We start from the raw sequence: 18,827 nt of genomic DNA, 5'->3' as shown, positions 1-18,827 counted from the left end.
GAAAGAAGTCTGGAGATGGATGCAGAGAACAGTAAACAGAGGTACAATATTAAAGAAAAGGTGCACAGTGACCATGCTGGTAACATGTCAAAGACTGAACCTCTAGAAACTTAGATTTATTCTTAAAACTCTTGAATATCTGTCAAAATACTGAACATATGAAAAATCCTGGTAATGGTGTTTCCTTAAATTGGCAAAGAACTTGAAAATAACTGTGAGGTACAAACTCAGAGGCTACTAAATGTTGATGTTTTGAAGTTTTAGTCATCTGATTGTAGCATGCACACAAGGAAATGAAGTGTCACATTAATACCATGTGGTAGGATTGTGGGTTAAGCTCATCTTTCAAAACTTTATTACCACCAGGGCCAGTGGAACTACGCACAGGGATAAAAATTCATAGATAAGAGTGTCTTTGCTGAGTCCAAGGCTTAATGTCTATTAATGTTCAACTTTAAAAAACGCCATGCCCAAAACTGTAGAAAATATTACAAACACGAAAAGTGGAATACCTACAGCAAAATCACTCATAAAGTCACCAATAAAATGGCAGGTGGCTGTAATGTTAATGATATTTCAAAAGCAGTTGTCATTTAAATAAAAAAACCCCTGTTATTTCACAGTGAATGGACATTTCCTATGAAGAAGAATGTCAGCTTGAAATCTAGCTAGCAGAGAAGAATTCACTGAATCTCTTAGGACGTTGTGGTTTGTAACTTCTTTTATCTATAGAAAGAAGGAAAAAAAGAAAAAAAAATAGATTTTTTCTGACCTCAAGAAACTACTGAAAAGCAACAGCAAGAATCATATCCTAGAGTGCCGCCAAATGAAAGTAATGAAAACATGAACTTTAGTCCCATTTTTCTCACAATTTGGACAATTTAGAAAAGGGGTTTGGAAAGAGTTAGCTTAGGACAGAGAAGCAGGCTAGGTGGCTTCGTGAGCCACATGGATGAGTCCTCAGGTTGATCTGCTCAGCCTAACAGCCCTTCAGGCCAAGCAGAACATATGCTCAGACTCTGGACAGAGTCCCATATTCAGAAAAATGGTCTGATTCTCACTAACATCTTAATTTCCTTTCCAATTTATTTAGGGCATTCAGTAGATGACATGAATTGCTCTGCTGCAAACATGTAATTGCAAACTTTAAAATGCTTCTCTAGTTCCAAGTAAATGTCCTTAAGGAAGAAAAACATTGATCAATGGTGAATCATATGTTTGCCCCCTAATTTAAGTAAGTTCTTAACTCTAAGGTACCTGAAGAGAAAATGTTTCATGCATGACCTTCAGTTGCAAAGGTTCTGTTATGCTTTAAAAGCCTTTCACTATATTTGCAATGCCAAACTTGCAGCAGACATCTTTCTGGCCAGAGACCATTGGTCTAACTCCTGAATGGAACAGAGCATTCAGCACTGAACAAAACAGACAGCCCTCTGTATCACAGCACGTAAAAACATTCTCTGCACAGAACTCTAGGTCCCTGAAAAGGTAGAAATAAAAAAAGCAAAATCATTTTTATATCCATATCAATAGCATACGGAAATGTCCCAACTTGCTTTCAAAGTCTGACGGTTATTCATAATAATTCCTTTGAACATCTCCCAAATGTCCCCTGAACATCTCAAAACTAGAAGCTATATGGGAGTTATTTGTCAGAGATATCCTTATGTCTATTTTTATTTGGAGATAAATTGTCAGGCAGTACACATTTAACTATATCAACATACCAAAGATCACACTGAAATATATCCTGGCAAATCTATTTCAAGGGGGTACATTCGCTAGCTGTACAGCTACGTATCAGGAGGAATAATTCAAATCACACTTACTACAATGCCAGTAGAACACCGGAAAACAAATCCTATTTTAACTTCTTCAGGAAGCTGGTGAATTTTGTGTACCAGGTTCTGCTTTTGCAGAGCAAAGCCTGGGGAATTTCCAAGGGCAATGGATTTAGATGTTAATCTTCAGGAAAATCTGCCCTAGGATGTCTTTCTATTTAAAAGGTGGTTTTAATTTATAATCTGTGATTCCATGGGTGTATCTACTCAGCTCTTCCTCTTTGTGAAATAAATCATACTATAGCATCTCAGCAATTCATACTCAGACACCAACAGCTTCAGAATTGCCTTACCCTACTCAGAAATGGAACAGATGCATCATTAGAGGGCTTTTTCCACTGTATATTTATGCATTTAGTATATACACAGATACCATATACAATAAATAAAAGCACAAGGAATTTGAAGAGTGCTCACCGTAAGTGAGAATATACAGTGGTTTTCCATTAGTATCCATAGTGGTTAGGCAAGGAGCTTTCGGTGAGATGGTCCCCCATCGCTGCAAAGCTGCTTCCAGAGAAGGCGGCCAATTTGTAACCACACCTAATTGTTCCCCACGCATAGCCAACATCTGAGCTCCTTCTGGCTTTGGCTGGTTTGGATCTGGCTGTTGAACTTATGATTATGAAAAGATATACAGTTACCATGTAAATTCTATACCCTGTGTACACCTGTGTAACCAAGAGAATAAGTTACCTTTGCAAAATATCCTGAAAATAATAACATGTTAGAAGGTATTGAGAAGCAACAAAGAAATGTAACAGAATAATTTACTTTTAACTTTAACAGGGATGAAGCAACTGAAACATCTCAGGAATGCACGTGCTTATGCTTACACTAGCTCTACAAGCAGGGAAAGAAACTGCTGAGGCAGCATGCATATATTCATCTTCGAAATAATCAATCTTTCTTTATTCCTAAGGAGAGATGGAGAAGACTTTTTCCTGGCAAAAATGCAGTAATGAGATGAACTGCAGAACTACTGAAAAAATGTACTTTAACAAGTCATCAGTAACAGATTGATTCAAGTCATGTTCTGTTACATTGCTTTCTTATAAACTATTATGAAGACTACTTAAATCTCCACATCCTGGCAAATCTTAATTCTCAAAGCACTGGCTTCCTTAAAAAAATTGACTTTATCCTTGTTTCTATCTTATATTTAGTTCATTTTCCAATGCTTCTCTGTTACACAAATGATGTGTAAAACATTTAACATGCTCCCTCACTGACAGTTTTTCTCATATTGGTGTTCAACAGCAATGGCTGTAACCCACAGCTGCATGTTCTCAAAGTAGAGCTTCACTCTCTTCTGTCATTTCTTTGCAAGCAGAACCAGGAGCTGAGCAAGCAAGAGAGACTTTTGACTCTAGAGCACTATGTCCAAGTTCACTACAAGCAGATTTCACTTAATACTGATGCTTTTTGGTACTTGCCAGCACATGGAGGGCTTACTTAGCTTTTGAGAAAGTCAATGTGTGAGACAAACATTTTACAGAGTTTTAATAAGAGATCCCCAAACCTTTTGAAAAACAGTCATTTTACCTTCTAACAATTCCTCAAAGTCATCTACAAAGAACTCTCGTAATGGTGGTCGTTTGGGCCGTTTTAGTGTATTGACCAGCTGCTGAATCTTTGCTGACACTCTGCTGCTCACTGGTACTCCTGCAGGACAGGGATCAATGGAGACATCAGTCGACCGCTACGCTGAATGCCACCAGACGTTAAGTGGGGTAAGAAAAAGTCTAGGACTGCAAGGCCACCACAACTACAGTTTCATGCCATACCGTGACTCAAGTATTCAACATTAAGACATTAAGATCATTTCAGCAAAAAGGAACAATGATGCCTAGTTTAAAGAAAAACAATACAACAATGTCAGAGTGAGCTTGCAAAATTAGAGGGGAAACAGCACATAGACTGAGGGAGAGAAGCACAGTGAGAAACCCTTCCCTAGAGCAAGTGTTAGTAACCTTAGAGAACTCTTCTGAGTGGCATTGGCAATGGTCAGTGAGAAGACAGGCATTGGCTCTCCCCACGATCACTGGTCATACCAACATTGTCTGACTAGACCGCAGCTCAGCAAGGAGTGGGGGTCACAGGCTCTGCCCCATCATTTATTCTGGGTTGCTCTTTACACTGCAGTGGACGTCTGTCCAGTATCCATCTTAAACATCGTTCACATCTTTGTATTACTTCAGCATGACCTTGTGTTCCCTGAACATCCCTACAGCCAATCCCACCAGCCAGCAACCTCCAAAGGGAGCGTGCCTGCCCACACAGCACTTTGAAAAGCACAATTCTGAACAGGAGCGTGGGGCAAGGGGCACTTTTATAATGTAATCCCATCAATCACCTTCCTTTTCCCTAGTCGAGTGCAAAGCCTCTGCAACGTTCATGTCATCTGTTCCTGAACTAACAGTTCTCTCTCACTGCATTACAGGAATTTCAGCTTCCTACCCTTCCATAAGGTTGGCTCCAAAGCTTTTACCAAGTGGTTCTTAAAGCTGAAGCTGCTAAGTTTAGATGCGATACACTTGGTCCACTAGTCCACACCTTGCTGAAATATTGTTTAATAAGTTTTAGAAAAGAGGAGCAGTAAATAAGAAAGGGTTTACAAATAACTGTTTTTCAAAAAAAAATATACTCAGAAACTAAAACTTCAAACACGTCACTTTTTAAGATGTAGCCATCCTAGCATGTCACTTTCTTTGCCATTTAAAAAACAGACTAGCTGTAACCAGGCAGCATGATAAAAGCAGATCTAAAGAGATTCATTGCTTTCTTTTGCCAAACAATTTCTGCAGAGAATCAGCTCTGCTGATTAAAAAATATTTCTCTATGTCGGCTTCATTTATACCAGTTTATTTTAGGACTGTAAAGATGCTGCAACTTTGTATGTGTTTATAAGTGAAAAGTGCCCAGAAGAAACAAAGAGCAGATGCATACAGCAACCACTACGAAGGTCATGATACTTGAAAAAAAGCCAATTTTGCTTTGTGACATACCATCACCAGTCTCCATAAGTTCAGCGTTTCCATACTTTGGTGCCACCCGCGCCGTTGATCCTTGTGGTCTTTCTACTTGTATTGAGTGTTCTGAGGTGTAAGTGGTAACATCTGGAGGGGCAGAATGATTTTCTGTGAAAAATAAGTTGAAAGGTTTAACGATGTACCTCTAGTGTTGAAGGGCAGAAAAGCAAAGGGGAGAGGAAAGGATACCATTTGATTTTTTTTTTCCCCACCATCTGAACAGGCGTTGAAGTTAATGCACAAAATGTATGTACACAACTATAATTTACAGCATGATTTTAATAAATAAAGTTTCCACTGATTAAAACAGGGGCTGTATATCTGCAATCATATAAGCAATAGGCTAAAAAAATTATACAATTAGGTTGTAGGTTCTCCAGTGACATTTAATTTTATACTAAGTTAAAGCTTGTGAACAGCCTCAAATAGAAAAGACCCAGACAAATATACTTCTGATAGATCTTGCATCTTTTTCTCTAAATAAAAAGAATACAGCATGTTGTCAATCACTTGCAAGTGCCAATGCATATCCCTTTTATAACCTCTGTATTTTGAATATGTCAATTTTAGTTAAGAAAGGAATTTGCTCGTATATTAGGGAAAAAAATCAATCACAGCAGGGTTGGAATCCAGGGGAAAGAAAGAAAATGTAAAGAAACATGAACTTTGCATTCTGCATGGACACTTGCTTGTCTACTATTTTTAGACAGAGCTATTTCAATTCTTCCGCATAACAAAGACTTGCCTTCCAGAAGGCAAACACAATTTGGTCTGACTCATGCCAGCACTGCTAAACAGTTCCACAGAGCTAATCTTTCTCTTTCATAGCCCAATAACTCAGCATGCGACCACAGTTTGTCTTCCCATGTTTTCAAGTCTGAGTCTGTATTACCTATGTATTTGTACTATTTTTATGGGTTGTCTCATATTTTTTTCCCAGGTTTTTATCAGCATTAGAGTAGATGGAGATAAATACCATGAGCAATTAACAACTTCTCTCTCGACTGACATAAATGTTACCCAGCAGCCTCTGAGATACAAAAGAAGGCAGGTCTTCATTCTGCTGCCGCTGAAGTGAAGAGGAATGCACTCCATTTCACAATAGTGTACAAGTCTTTAAAAATGCAAAAATTCTGGAGAAACTTTATCTTGTTCCAATACTATTTTCAAGATACGGTTTTTCTTAAATCAGTCCTATAAACATTATGGTATTGTAACTCTACTACAACACCAACTTCTACAGCAAATTTCACCTCAAATGTAATATATAAAGCATTTTTATGAGTCTTGAACTTTGGATCACTGTCATTCTTTTGTATTCAATCCCAAATTCATGCACCACCAACACAGATAACTAATTTTTAAGGCTACACATACAGTAACAGGATGCAAAATACGCGTATTTTGCATACTTCTCATATGAAAGGTAGCATTTGATGGACAATCATAATGAAAAATTAAGACATGATATTAATGTCTGTAGTTGTTATTTAATGTTTATATTAATGAACATCATAAGGACTCAACCTTATCACTCAACCACAGTATCTGTTTGAGGAAAACACAAGATAGCTTTTATTGTGCAACTCAAAAACATTTTGCATCCTACACATGTCCAGTTGAGCCTTTTGATTCTGATCACATCCATTATTATATTTTTACTGAAACAAACACCTTATACTGTGCTATAAATGACCAACTGAAATAGAATAGCTTGGACAATGAAGCTTATGCTGGTAATTGTCTGAATAATGTCTTCATTTTAGATGTCTTGTCATTATCAACTATTTTAGACTCAGCACAATTTTTGCCCTTTCTTGCTAAGTGGCAAGAGCTTTTTATAGATCATGATTGAATTACCCAATAACTAAGTCAATTAAAAAATGCTGATGTTTATCTTTTTATCTTTTACTTATAATGCAGTTTTGCTATGCAAATAGAAGAGGAGATCATGACTAAGGAAATAATTGTACTTAGTCAGCTGTTAGTAACATGAGAGAGTATTTTTAAAGTTAGTTATAATTGTTTACATCTTTCCAGTGAAGTATTTCCATCTTTCAGACTTTACAAGGCAAACTGTATTGGAGTTCAAGTATCTCCTTTCAGATTTTAGCGCTGAGGTTTTTTTTAATGCATAGGAGAGAAGATACGTGATCCAAAGCACCCCCGAAGCAGAGATGCTGTCCATTCAGATCTATACACTTGAAACCAAATACTTCTTTATAACACATGGTGCTGAGTAGGGTGAAATAACCTGAGAAAGAAGCTTTATGCTCTCTTGTTAAAGTGTTTCCTTCTGAATAAGCAGCACTGGCACTTGAAATTACCTAAAAGAAACTCCCCTCCCAAGGTGGCCACCACTGGCTGGCCAAAGAGTGGGGTTTTAGCACCCTGGCTGCCCACCTGCTATTTACATTCCCATTAAAAAGAACCCTTATCCAGCAGAGGAGGAACATTAAGGTTTGTCTTGCTGTGTTCCTTTATAGTATCTGCTTAACAGATGTCTTATCATGGCAAGATCCACAGCTGTAGGTTTCATCCATTAGATTTACAAATCCTCAGTTGGTTCCCTCCTCAGAGTCAGGCTTGGAGAAATGAAAGCCATACAAACAAAAATTTGGTCTGAATGACTTCTAAAGAAAAGGATAATTGTTATGTTATGTGAAATGTACCCTTTTCTGTATAGAACAGTCAATCCAGGCTTAGACTATGGACACAACCTGTATAGAGCTGCTTGGTCTTATGTCAGGTAACTTGAAGCACTGTTTGAGGTTTAGTTAAGAATAATGATCTTGACACATTCTTTGAATAGGAAGTAGAAAACTCTGACAGCTGCATGACTTCAAAGCATTTCCTCCATCAAACATACATATTTGCGTCACCTCCTCTTCCCATCTCCTTCAATATTCTTGCATTAGAAGATCACAGACAGAACAGCTGTTTCCAGTTAAGGCTCTCTTCATTTCTGCCACTGGAGTGACATAATTTACCCCATTTCATGAAAATCAGAACTAACCAACAATGCAGAGCACATTCACGGGGGGATAGAGTGTGTGCACTGACAGAGCCTAATGCTTGAGGAGAAGCAAAGAGGTGGAGGAATATTTTTCAGTGGAAATTTGGAAGCCCACAAAAGCACCATGTATTTGAAAAGTCTCCGGAAACTCAAAAAGCATCCCTGCAATGCTATACTTGAAGAAAATGTAGCTTTTTCCCCAAAACAAGCTAGCTTTTTTTGGTTGTCAGGGGAGCGAAATCCAGAGTCAGAGCTGTGGGTTTTTCCATCGGCTGGGTTTCTCCCATATTGCTGTCCAGGTGACAGGCAGTATTGTAAACTAGTCTTCTGTATTATAAGTTAATATTCCCCCTCAGAACACATAAAAATTTTAAGGTTGTCAGAGAACAATCAGTCATGCCTTATGGCACGTGTCTATATATTTACTTTATTAGAACTCTGTGTAGCCTTTAATTTGGATAGAGACCTTTGATTTTCAAACAGACACACATTTGAAGTATATAAAAGAAATATTAAATGCACCTACTGGATCAAAAATTTGTAGTGAGATGTTTAACTCATATAAATTTACAGTCATAGGTAAGTGCTGTGTGATTTTCATTACATGAGCTTTCTGAGCTTTGTGATGTGCTTTGTCGTCTTGATTTTTATATATGTATAGACCAAAGAATGTAAGACACAAATGAAAGCTTAAAGAGCTTAGAAATATATATAGCACTGGCCCAAAGATGGGTCAGAACATTAGATATTTTTTACAGATTTCACTGGTTTGACCTCTAAATTCAAGAACTACCCAACACATTTGTGAGACCTATGCCAAACTAGAGATTCTCCCTGGAGCTAAGTACAGAAACCTGAGCATCTTAAAGTTGAAAATAAATATTTAAAGGATATCTATCCTAAACTAGAACTTTGGCCATAATAGAGCAGCAGCAGCCAAATTAAATGAATAGTATAACATTAAAAACATATAATAGCTTATGCAAATTATCTACGTGATCCACAAAGCTGAACTCTGATTATATTATAGTTAAAGCTTTTTATCAAATCCTTTCTCAGAACTGCATTACAGTAGTTAAACTGGAAAAATCTCCCTTTGAGTCTGTGATGCACTCTGGAGGTCAAATCCTAGTGGATATCAGAATGGAGGGCTTTTTTTGGTTATCCTTAAAGGTCTTTCCTGTTGCCCCTTAAATCTGTATTTATCAAAATTGGTATCTTCAGAGTATGGCAGGATGTCCTTACATATTTACAGATGACTTCTCTCTTGTAGGCTGATCTGTCTCTGGAGAACTCCCTGGACCAAAGAAACATCAAGCCCCGGGAATAGACGTTCTTTGTGATCAAGAACAAATTGTCTCCAGTAGCTGAGGAGCTTCAGAGAACAGGATTACTCTTTCCTCTAGCCTTCTCTCCTACCAAGGAGGATTATTCATCTATGATCAATGGCACGCTGCTTCTGAAAGAGCAAGGCTATCTGTGGTAACACTTCAAAAGTATTACCTCTTAGAATACATTTAAATGCAAAATCCACCTCCTCGGATTGAAAAGAAACAGAAGAGCCATTTAATTTCAGATTCTTACAGAAAGCAGCTCACCCATGAAGAAATACATCTTATAGTTATCGTCTGCGCAGCTTCTCTTACATTTCCAATGATCTTAGCAACAACAACTGATGATAACCTTAAGATCACAGTCTCTCTCTGTTAGCAGGTATCACTCATATTTTGTGTACAAATAACCTCTGCATTACTACATCACAACTAGAGATGCAATTTAAGGTATCTTATTGTCAGAACTAATAAAAATACGTATACACTGAGGTAAGCTTAATTGCTTCCTTCAAAGGAGAGATCTTTCCAGTCAACAACAACAAGGCAAAATAAAACAAGTAAAAGAAGTAGTATTTTTCCTCTTCTGCAGAATACTGCCATCTTAATTTAGCTCTATAAATGCTGTATTATTTACCGCAAACTCAGTGATTATAAAAGAAGACTTACTGTGCCAGATTTAAAATTACTGAAATGTCACATTATAAAGAAGCTATATTTAAAGACACATTAAGACTTGGTGTGTGAGTAATGCAACCTTTTAGAGTTTGGATAAATTTAATTCTCTTTGCTATAATTTCCTCTAGCATTTCAAGATGAAGTCACAGAAAATAACCAAATGCAATGATTAATGTGTTCAGAAGTGAATGTGTTTCTAAAACAAGGTTCTAAGCTATTCATTTAGCATGAATTTAAGAATACAATAGAAATTCTTCCCCTGACTGCAATTCAGCAATTCCAGACCATGGTGAGAGGATTACTTATCTGAAAATACAGGTGTTACATCAAGCTATACTCAGAGAGGAAAAAAAAAAAAGGGGGATACAGACTACTGTTCCAGCACATAAAATCAGGAACATTTAAGATGCTTTCATGTATCTCATTACATATACTTGAAAAGGAATGATCAGCTGAGGAACAGTCACACAAAACTGAATGTCATATGTGTAGTAGAACAGTAGCAAGGTTGCTTGATCTGTTCCAGTGTAGATTCCAACATATTTTCAGTGAGGCAACCCAAAATACACAGCCCCAGCAAGAATGCACCCAAAGCAAATGCCTCGTACGATAAACAGCAGTTACTGGAGAATGAAGGGAAAACAAGCCTTGCTCTCCATGTGCTTAATCGAATAGCTGCCTCATTTTAATGAAGATTAATGTCAATGGCACAATATTCAGAAATAATTAATGACTGTGATGCTTAGCCCTAATGGAAAGAAAGCTTTGACTTCCTAGGATCTTTCCAAAGGACATAAACAAGCCACTAATAACAATAACAGCTCCCTTCTCCGAAGGTATATAATAGTCTTTCCCAAGGATTATAATAGCTAGATATTCCAGCCCAAGTATTCTAGACTCAATGAAGGGCAGAAAAAAATATGTTTAAGAGGACCTACTGTTAACAGAATTATCAAAAATCACTCAAATTAAAATTACGTAATTAAAATGGTGCAGCAGTAGGAGAAACTCATATGCCAGCAACCCCTAATGCTATATGCGCTGATTTTCCTTACTGATGGATCCTACAGAGATCTTTTTTAGTGCTAAGTAATGAAACTGCATGTTTTAAGATATTTGGGAGTCAACAGCTAGACCCTGATTGCCACAACGTAAGTTTACCCCCAAATCTAAATTGCCAGGTATTTTTTCCTCACAAAATAAGAACATAGGACTATGTGTCCATATAAGGTATGTAAATAGAAAAAAAAAAGGAAAGAAGAAAAAACACAGGAAAGACTTTTATAAGACTTCATATAGCAACATCAGCTGAATGTGAGAGACACAATTCATGTTAAACTGGACATACTCAAAATGTCCATATACTAACCTATATGCGTTTGAGCCATAACATCAGCTAGTCTGTGTGCAGCACCACTGCCTCCACTTTGTGTCGAGGAGGAGGAAGTGGTTGACGTGGTAGAGCCGTGGATCGCTTGACTGATCCAATGTTCCATGTTTATACTCCCCTGACTTGAGGTGGGAGTTCCCTGGGAGTCACCCTGTACCGAGCCTTCATCTTCTGAACCAGAAGAAGTATCTAGTAATTAAAAACAGCTTGTTAACTTGCAGTGCTTTTGGGTTTTCTTAATAGAAATAAGGCATGTTCATGTTACAAATCTAAAGATAACTGTCATTAAGAAAAACTCATGAAGGTAGGCAAACATAATAAGAAAAGTCTGTAATACTGAAAGCCCTGAAATGAATTCCATTGCTAACTGTGCACCAAGACAGCTTTCCTGCTGTAGTGCCATGGCTCGTGTATTGTTGAACAAAAATAAGGATAATAAAAGATTAATAATTTTTTTTTTATATTTCTTTATAAAAAGATCCTTTATAATGTGGCTTGAGAATCTTCTGAAGATCTCCAACCACGTATTAACAGTGCAGAATACCCAAAATACTTTCCCAAGCTCAGTCCACAAAGTCTGTGAAAAACTTTTCCAATTGTAGAAAGCCACCCCAATGAGAAATGGAGTCCCAGCTGGATTCAGCGAGTAATGCCTGAGACGTGGGGTATTTTCAGTCTAGCAGGTAAAAGAGCAGATATATTTGAAAAAGAATGGCATGACTAATTGTAAAGACAACGTTCCATTATAGCATTAGGGAATAAACTAGAAACTTCAAAGTAACTTGAATCACAGAAAATATGACAAGCTGGTCATGGTTAGGTCCTCATAAGTCCAAAAGGACCAATGCAAGTTGAGGTACCATCAAGGGCAAAGCAATCATGCAAACTGCCCAAGCTGACTTTCCAACCATTCAGTTTACATTCTCCTCGCCAAACAGACACACCTCTACATTATGCTCAGTGTGCTTCAAATGACATTTCCATTACTACCTATGCAGGCAGATTATTAGTTCATCGCAGCACAAAGAACCATTTTTAAAATTCTCATAAAATACACAGAGATGCTCACCTGGAGGCGTGTAGGCATCCATTGATGTTTGTACCACCAACGAACGTCGTTTTGAGGGCATGGGGACTGCCATTTTCCTTTCTTTATGTTTAGCAAGGGCTGCCTGAACTGCTTCTGTGTGGACATCTGGAAGGAAAGAGAGATTTCAAGCTAGCGTTCAGACAGAAGCGAGCTGTTTGTTTGTGCATTCAGTGCACCGGCGCGCAGGTTGGTCTGTATGCCAGCTAGGCTGACAACGCATATCGAATGATGAAAGGCAAGGAATGCATGGGATCTCAGAGGGACTGCGTGAGTTGTCCTCGCTGTGGAAAAAGCAGCTATAGTGAAAAGCGCCGTACCAACAAACAAGCCCTTTGAGCTGTACGATATTCCCAGAACGGTGTTGCGGTATTTGAAGAGTAGGAACTCCACTTCCCCAGAGCAAACCTCTGTTTATCCAAGAGCTGTTACTTCAGCAACCATTACTGTTTTCAGTGCCAGTATGGTGTATTAACGTCGCCTGTTTTTTAAATGAATGAGATTTCCAATTTACACGAAAGTCACACAGACTAAGCAGACAGGAGCATGTACTTGAAAGGTAAGAGGTATGTGAAATGTCACAACAGAAATGGCAGCAGGTCTCCCATTCCCAAATCCTCCCCCTGCCTCCTTCACTTGGCTTTATTCACAGAAAAATAAATATTACGGAGGGTTGGCCTGAGGTGGAATGAGAAGGAAAAGCACCCTGAGCACAGGCCTGGTGCTTTGCAGGTGGGTGCTACACACAGCTCACGCCAGCCCACTCCAAAGCAGCCAACAGATCCCTTCTCCATGGGGACATCCCCAGTGAAGAGCTTCTCTGCCTTTCACATGTATCTGAAAAAGACCGTTTATCATGTCTAAAAGACACTAGCGACATGTTTCAATTAATTACTTTGTTTCGTGCAAATCTTTTAATTACTACCACAACTATACATTGAAATAAGTCTGCCTTTACTTTACTACCTTGCACTATCTGTCTGTGTATTTCTATGGGTTTGGGACAAGACGCGCATGAGGAGACCGTATGCAGAACACATGGCGGCCAACAAAAGTCACTTATGATTAAAGAAGCTGCCACACACTGACCACCTGGCACACAACTGGCAGCACGTTAGACGTTGCCTTTTAACCAGTTGCTGTTAGTCAGCTGTAGAAAATGCAGCAAGCTGTGCGCACTATTTAGCTGTTCCAATTTGTGAAGCAGGAGCATAACGAAGCAGGTTTAATCCGGAGCGATCCCACTTCTGCTGCTGCTAAGTTTGAAGACCACCCTTGCAGGCTGGTTTGGCAGTACACAGCCTGTTTCCTACTCCTGCGTCGATGTGGTGCCAGTTCTGAACAGGCAATGTTCCCCAGGAAAAGCAACAGGAAAGAGAAGAGTGTATATATCTTTAAATAAAGAGCTGTCAGTTGGATCACATCAGTATAAGTTACTTGTTTTAAGTAACAACTGGCAAGGATGACTCGAAGCATTAGATGATACACTCTGCTGATAAGCCGCAATGCCTCATTTTCAATAATAGCGTTCCCCGTCTTCTGCCAGGGTTTAAGCACCTCTCAGTGGAAAGACTGCAGGGAAGAGTAAGTCTAAGAAAAAGGACGTTATCAGCTGCTTCTCTGAGTTGATTCTTGCATTTGTTTTAAATCATGAAGAGGATGAACACGTCAGCAAAAGCAAAGCAAGAAAAGCAAACAGCAAAGCGAGAAAAGCATACTCAAATATAAAAGAGTTTTTTGGCTGACAGACCAAAATGGAGGAAGATTGCAATACTAGCACCAAACCAGAAAACAATTTCTCTCCTGTCAAGTCATTATTTTAAAGTAGGAGGTTTAAGGTCTTTCTTATAATTAAAACCTGTTGAAAAGTTTATGTGAAAAGTATCAGGCTAAGAAAATAAACAACATAAGTCTTTAGCTAACAGCATGTCCCCAAGATAAATTCCTACCTGCTCACTCCACACCGATGCCAACACAGGACTGAACATGCTCACTAATAGTTTGTGTTTCTTATTCAACAAACAGGGAAAATTCTTGGTTTTCCTTCAAAGGATAGCAATTAGATATCAAGCACTAAAAAATGAGCTTTCCCTTTTAAAAAAACACAAAACTCTACAGCAATTTTTGGAAGAGAATAAATTTTGCTGATCAAGACAGAAAGAATTATTTGTATAATAATGTATTTAGGATTGTTTTTTACTGTATTATGAGAGAGATGAGGAGTAACTCAAATTCTTCAAAAGTTTTTTAAAGAACAGCTGACACAAAATCAGTACTAAAATGCTTAGTGACAGCTAGACACTGAATCATAACTTGCAAATTCTTTGATTTCTTTTTTGATGCCTTTTGATGCAAAAAGGTAAACTCATCAGCTTAATTAAAAAACACTCTGCAGGGTTTTGATTTTCAAATGAGTCCACGGGAGTCCAGGAATTGAACTGTTTTCTTAATAAAGCACATGCCTGATATGTTTATTTGTAATGGGTTACTGTGGAATAAACGAAACTATAGATTACAAAAAAAACCCCAAACAACCCAAAACACAACCCCACAGGAAAGCAAAAACAATGGAAAAGATGAGAAACTCTGAATAAACAAGAGGGAAGCTGACTGGGGAGAAGGAACACGCGCACCTGCTCCCAGCCCAGCCTGAAGGCCAACTACTCTGAAGGCATTACTCAGAGTATGGAGGCTATGAAAACAAACAGGACACATGTCTAGAAAAGGCTGAAGACAAGACAGTCCAGAGGTGGTCCAGGGACTATCAGCAAGAGGTTTAAGGGGGAAACCACAAAAAGGCAGCAGAAACAGTCAAGCTTGGATGAAAAATCTTTTCACAACGTTCTCTCCCATGCATAAAACTTGGCTAAATGAAGTGTCTCTAAGCATAGAAAGAAAGGCTAAGGATTAGGTAAAGAATGAATAACAGCCTATTTAGTTTGTACGGTCTTCTTTTTGAATGAAAGCCTATTGATGGGTTCTGAAGATGCTCTTCAACCTATTTTGACAGTCTTGTATAGAGTTGGACTTGTCAACTCATGAACATCATTCAAGCCTTTCATACCTAGAGACTAAGTCCCAAAGTATTGAGAAATCAGAGAGGTGAGGGAAAGCCAGACTGTTACTTAAGAATTACACTTGAGAGCAACTCATGGGTTACAACATCTATCCTGTAAGCACAGCAAGACAGAAACAGTAAGTAGGTTTGTTCCCACCAAATATCAGCTTCAGGTATGCACTTTCCATACGCATGTTTTGCTTTTCTCTAGGTTTTAGTTTTGCTCTTCTGATCTACAAGCCAACTTTTCTGATGTATCACAAGGAATGTTAACCAAAATACAACTAATAATCCCTTTTCATAGTTTTCCGAAGCGTGGATTTAAACTTAAACTTAAACTGAAACATACATTCCTCACCAAAGGGTGACCCTGGTGGGTTGCTTCTCATCAATTTGAGCAAGAGTGTGGTAGCTCTTTGCCTTTATCTTGGTGAAAGATGGGCTACGGTGTCCATCATAGTGGATGTGACCCATTCCCTCTCACTGCCTGCCCACAATCTGTCCCTACTAGCTACTGAAAAAATACAAGGAGACTTGTAATAGGAATTTATACAATAGTCATTGGAAGCTCACTAAAGGAAGGAAACCACATTTGTGATACACACTGGTACAAAGTATCATGAGGGTAAGAAGACACATCCAGGTTCCCTCAGGACAGGAAACTGCTTATCCCCCCAAATCTCATCAGCACAAAGCAGTTTGTATTCTCCACATACCACACAGAGCATCGGCAGAGCACATCACACTAGAATTTCAAACTCCCTCTGGCAAGGTGATGCCCCTTGCATTGCAGGTCTGACAAAAGTGAACTGTCTTCTCAATCTACCCTGGCACACTCAGGCTAACTGAATTTATCATATTGTGATTGAGCATTGCTTTAAAACACAGATTTCTTGTTAAATTTTCCTGAAAAGAACTGTTCATATATGAAGATTTTGTCCAGAAACGCCATGACGTTAGGAGCTTTCATTAAAAATAAAACACCAAACAATCAACAAAACCCCCATCTCTCCTTTTTTTCCTCATAGTGTGGCATGCTACAATTTCTCACCTACTATAAACTTCTGATAGACTTTCAAACACAGATATACCTTGATGTAGTTACACTCAAGCCTTCTGAAAAAGTCCCAGGTTTAAGTGGAAAGAAAATGCTTTCAGGCAAAATGTTCTTTCATGTAGAAGTCTGTGACACTCTAACTACACCGTTACAGCTGATAAAACGACTCCAACTCCTGACCTTTCAAAGCACTCGTATAGGTAACAAAATCTTTTATAGTCTTCCCACCTGGCTTTTCCACAAGAAAGTCTCAACGGAAAATCTAGAGCACAGAGTAAAATACCACCACCTCTATCTACAGTAGTAGGAACCAATGTGCAGTTCCTTATCTGCTATTGTCCTCCACTGTTTAGGTTGACCAACCATATGCTGAATCCAATTTGTGAGTTTGTACTCAAGGAATCAGTAAATGGGAAAGAGTAAAGCAACACATTTGGGAAAGGTAAATGCTTAACTTGTGCTGTTGCAATCAACCTTGTGTTCAGTATTCAACCTGACACATATTTCTTATAGCCTGCCTGATAATACGTAACAAACTTCAGACAAAACAGCTCTGTCCCCAGTCCCTTCTCCACTGCATTCAAGCTTTTCTATTTGCTTATTCTCTCCCTTTACTTTGCAGAGAGGGCAAGCATACTTCTGAGAGCAAAGTCAGTAAGTGAAATACAAAGGAAGCGGAACTGTAAAAACAAGCATGTGGTAGAGAGAAAGTTTCCATTCAAAGAGCTAATGATCTATTAAACAAGAGAAGAGGCCTCAAAACAAAGGGCAGAGAAATTAAAACTGGCATAGAGAATGAGGGTCCGGAAGCTCAAACTCCCAGAACGAAGACCCATGGCTCTGGCCACAGCGCTCCATCATCAGAAACTCTACCGATGTAGATCTACCGCATGTAAATTTACTGATGTAAATCTACTGCAAAGAGAGGTAAATTCCATTGCCCAGCTCTCCCAGGAGGTGCTCTGCTTAGCGCAGTCACTCTTTTCATCTGGTTTATCTCGCAACTTGGCACAATGCTGTGCTCCTTCTTTAACTGAAAAGGCTTAGGAAAAAAAAAACCAACCCACTAACATACATTCCTACACAGCACCAGCTTGCTATGGACACTGTGTTCTCCATCGTCTTTCCCAGCTTTATCTCGCCGTGTGATCTTAATGGCTGTATGTTCAACACACCGATGCATTTGATTTTCCATGGAAAAGGGCACAAGCGCACCTCTCTGTTTCTGTGGAACAGAGTGACATCCTACCTGCGCTGGCACGCTGCTCCGATGGGATCCCCCCGGCACAACAAACCAGCGGGAGATCGGGGAGTCACTGGTCGGCACGCAGCCCAGCCGGAGGGACGGCTCGTGCTCAAAGACTGCTCATTTTAAATGCGTGGTGGTGTGGGAGGGGGCAACCTCTTCTCAAGAGGGAGAACTGGGTGACAGAAGACATTAGGGAGATTAACTGTATTAACTGCTGATAGGGCAGTGTTCAAAAGTTAAATAATAATGCCCAGAAATACAGAAGCAATTACAGATTGCTCATACTGCTGACTCCTTGCTCACAGTGTTCTTTACCCATTTATTCCCTACACTGTCGATGACCTGGAACCTAATTTTTTGGGGGGGGGCAACAACAATTTTTATTTAGTCAGAAGTTGGGTTGGCACACAGAAAAAGAGCCTGGCCAGGAGTTTTGGTCGGGTTCGTACTGACTCTGGGGTAAGAAAAGTCTCTTCTGAACTCTTACTGAAGTCCTTCCAGGAGAACGCACTTTCTCTCCTGCTTGCACAAACATATGTGTACTTAGAACAAGTGGTGACTTTCCTCTGTGACAAGCTGTCCTCTCCTAGCCATTTACTTTGGGGAAGACTATGTATAATCCTCCTAGGCTCAGATGAGCTCCACAAGGCAATCAGCCTTCCTTTCCTGAAGCAGGAAAGCAATTGTTGTGTGATGAACAAGGGCAGCCATTTTCTGGTCCACATATGGAGTCATCCTGCAGTATCTCCTGTTTCTCTACGGCTGCTAGAAGAGCACTCTTCTGAAGTGTGCATCCTCATTTGGCATGGAGCATGATCCTGACTCACCCTTCCCCTTACACTCCATCAACAGGGATGCCCCGTTCCTTACTTGGGCCCTTGAAAGCTCTGAACTGTAACTGAGACATTTGAAATGTGCTGCATATTCCTAGTCCTCCCACAGACTTTTGCAGCTTTTAGCAGAATGAGTTTGCTCCTTTTTGTTCAGCTCTTCTTTTTTTAAAAAACAAAAATCTATTCAGCAAATTATAGTTGCATTCTTCCTCGATGTGGAGGGGTTGTTAAATTTTTTTCCTATCTAAGTTTAAC

General features: G+C 39.1%; 1 protein-coding gene across 6 annotated transcripts in view; it reads right to left on the bottom strand.

Annotated features, from left to right (window-relative positions):
- DIP2C (disco interacting protein 2 homolog C) overlaps window positions 1–18,827 on the bottom strand; it is a 329,448-nt gene that overhangs the window by 107,189 nt on the left and 203,432 nt on the right. For 5 of the 6 annotated variants that reach the window (XM_054815996.1, XM_054815990.1, XM_054815992.1 and 2 more), the window contains 5 exons: window positions 12,358–12,483; window positions 11,268–11,477; window positions 4,850–4,981; window positions 3,387–3,506; window positions 2,259–2,456 (listed from right to left, as the gene is read on the bottom strand). In XM_054815996.1, coding sequence (XP_054671971.1) covers window positions 2,259–2,456; window positions 3,387–3,506; window positions 4,850–4,981; window positions 11,268–11,477; window positions 12,358–12,483 — 786 coding nt within the window. The remainder of the gene's footprint in view (window positions 1–2,258; window positions 2,457–3,386; window positions 3,507–4,849; window positions 4,982–11,267; window positions 11,478–12,357; window positions 12,484–18,827) is intronic. The other variant, XM_054815993.1, reaches the window with a different exon arrangement.

The sequence above is a fragment of the Grus americana genome, chromosome 2 (assembly GCF_028858705.1).
Source record: "Grus americana isolate bGruAme1 chromosome 2, bGruAme1.mat, whole genome shotgun sequence".
NCBI classification, from domain to species: domain Eukaryota; kingdom Metazoa; phylum Chordata; class Aves; order Gruiformes; family Gruidae; genus Grus; species Grus americana.
Note: the sequence above shows the minus strand (reverse complement) of the source record. Positions and strands in the feature narration are given on the sequence as shown.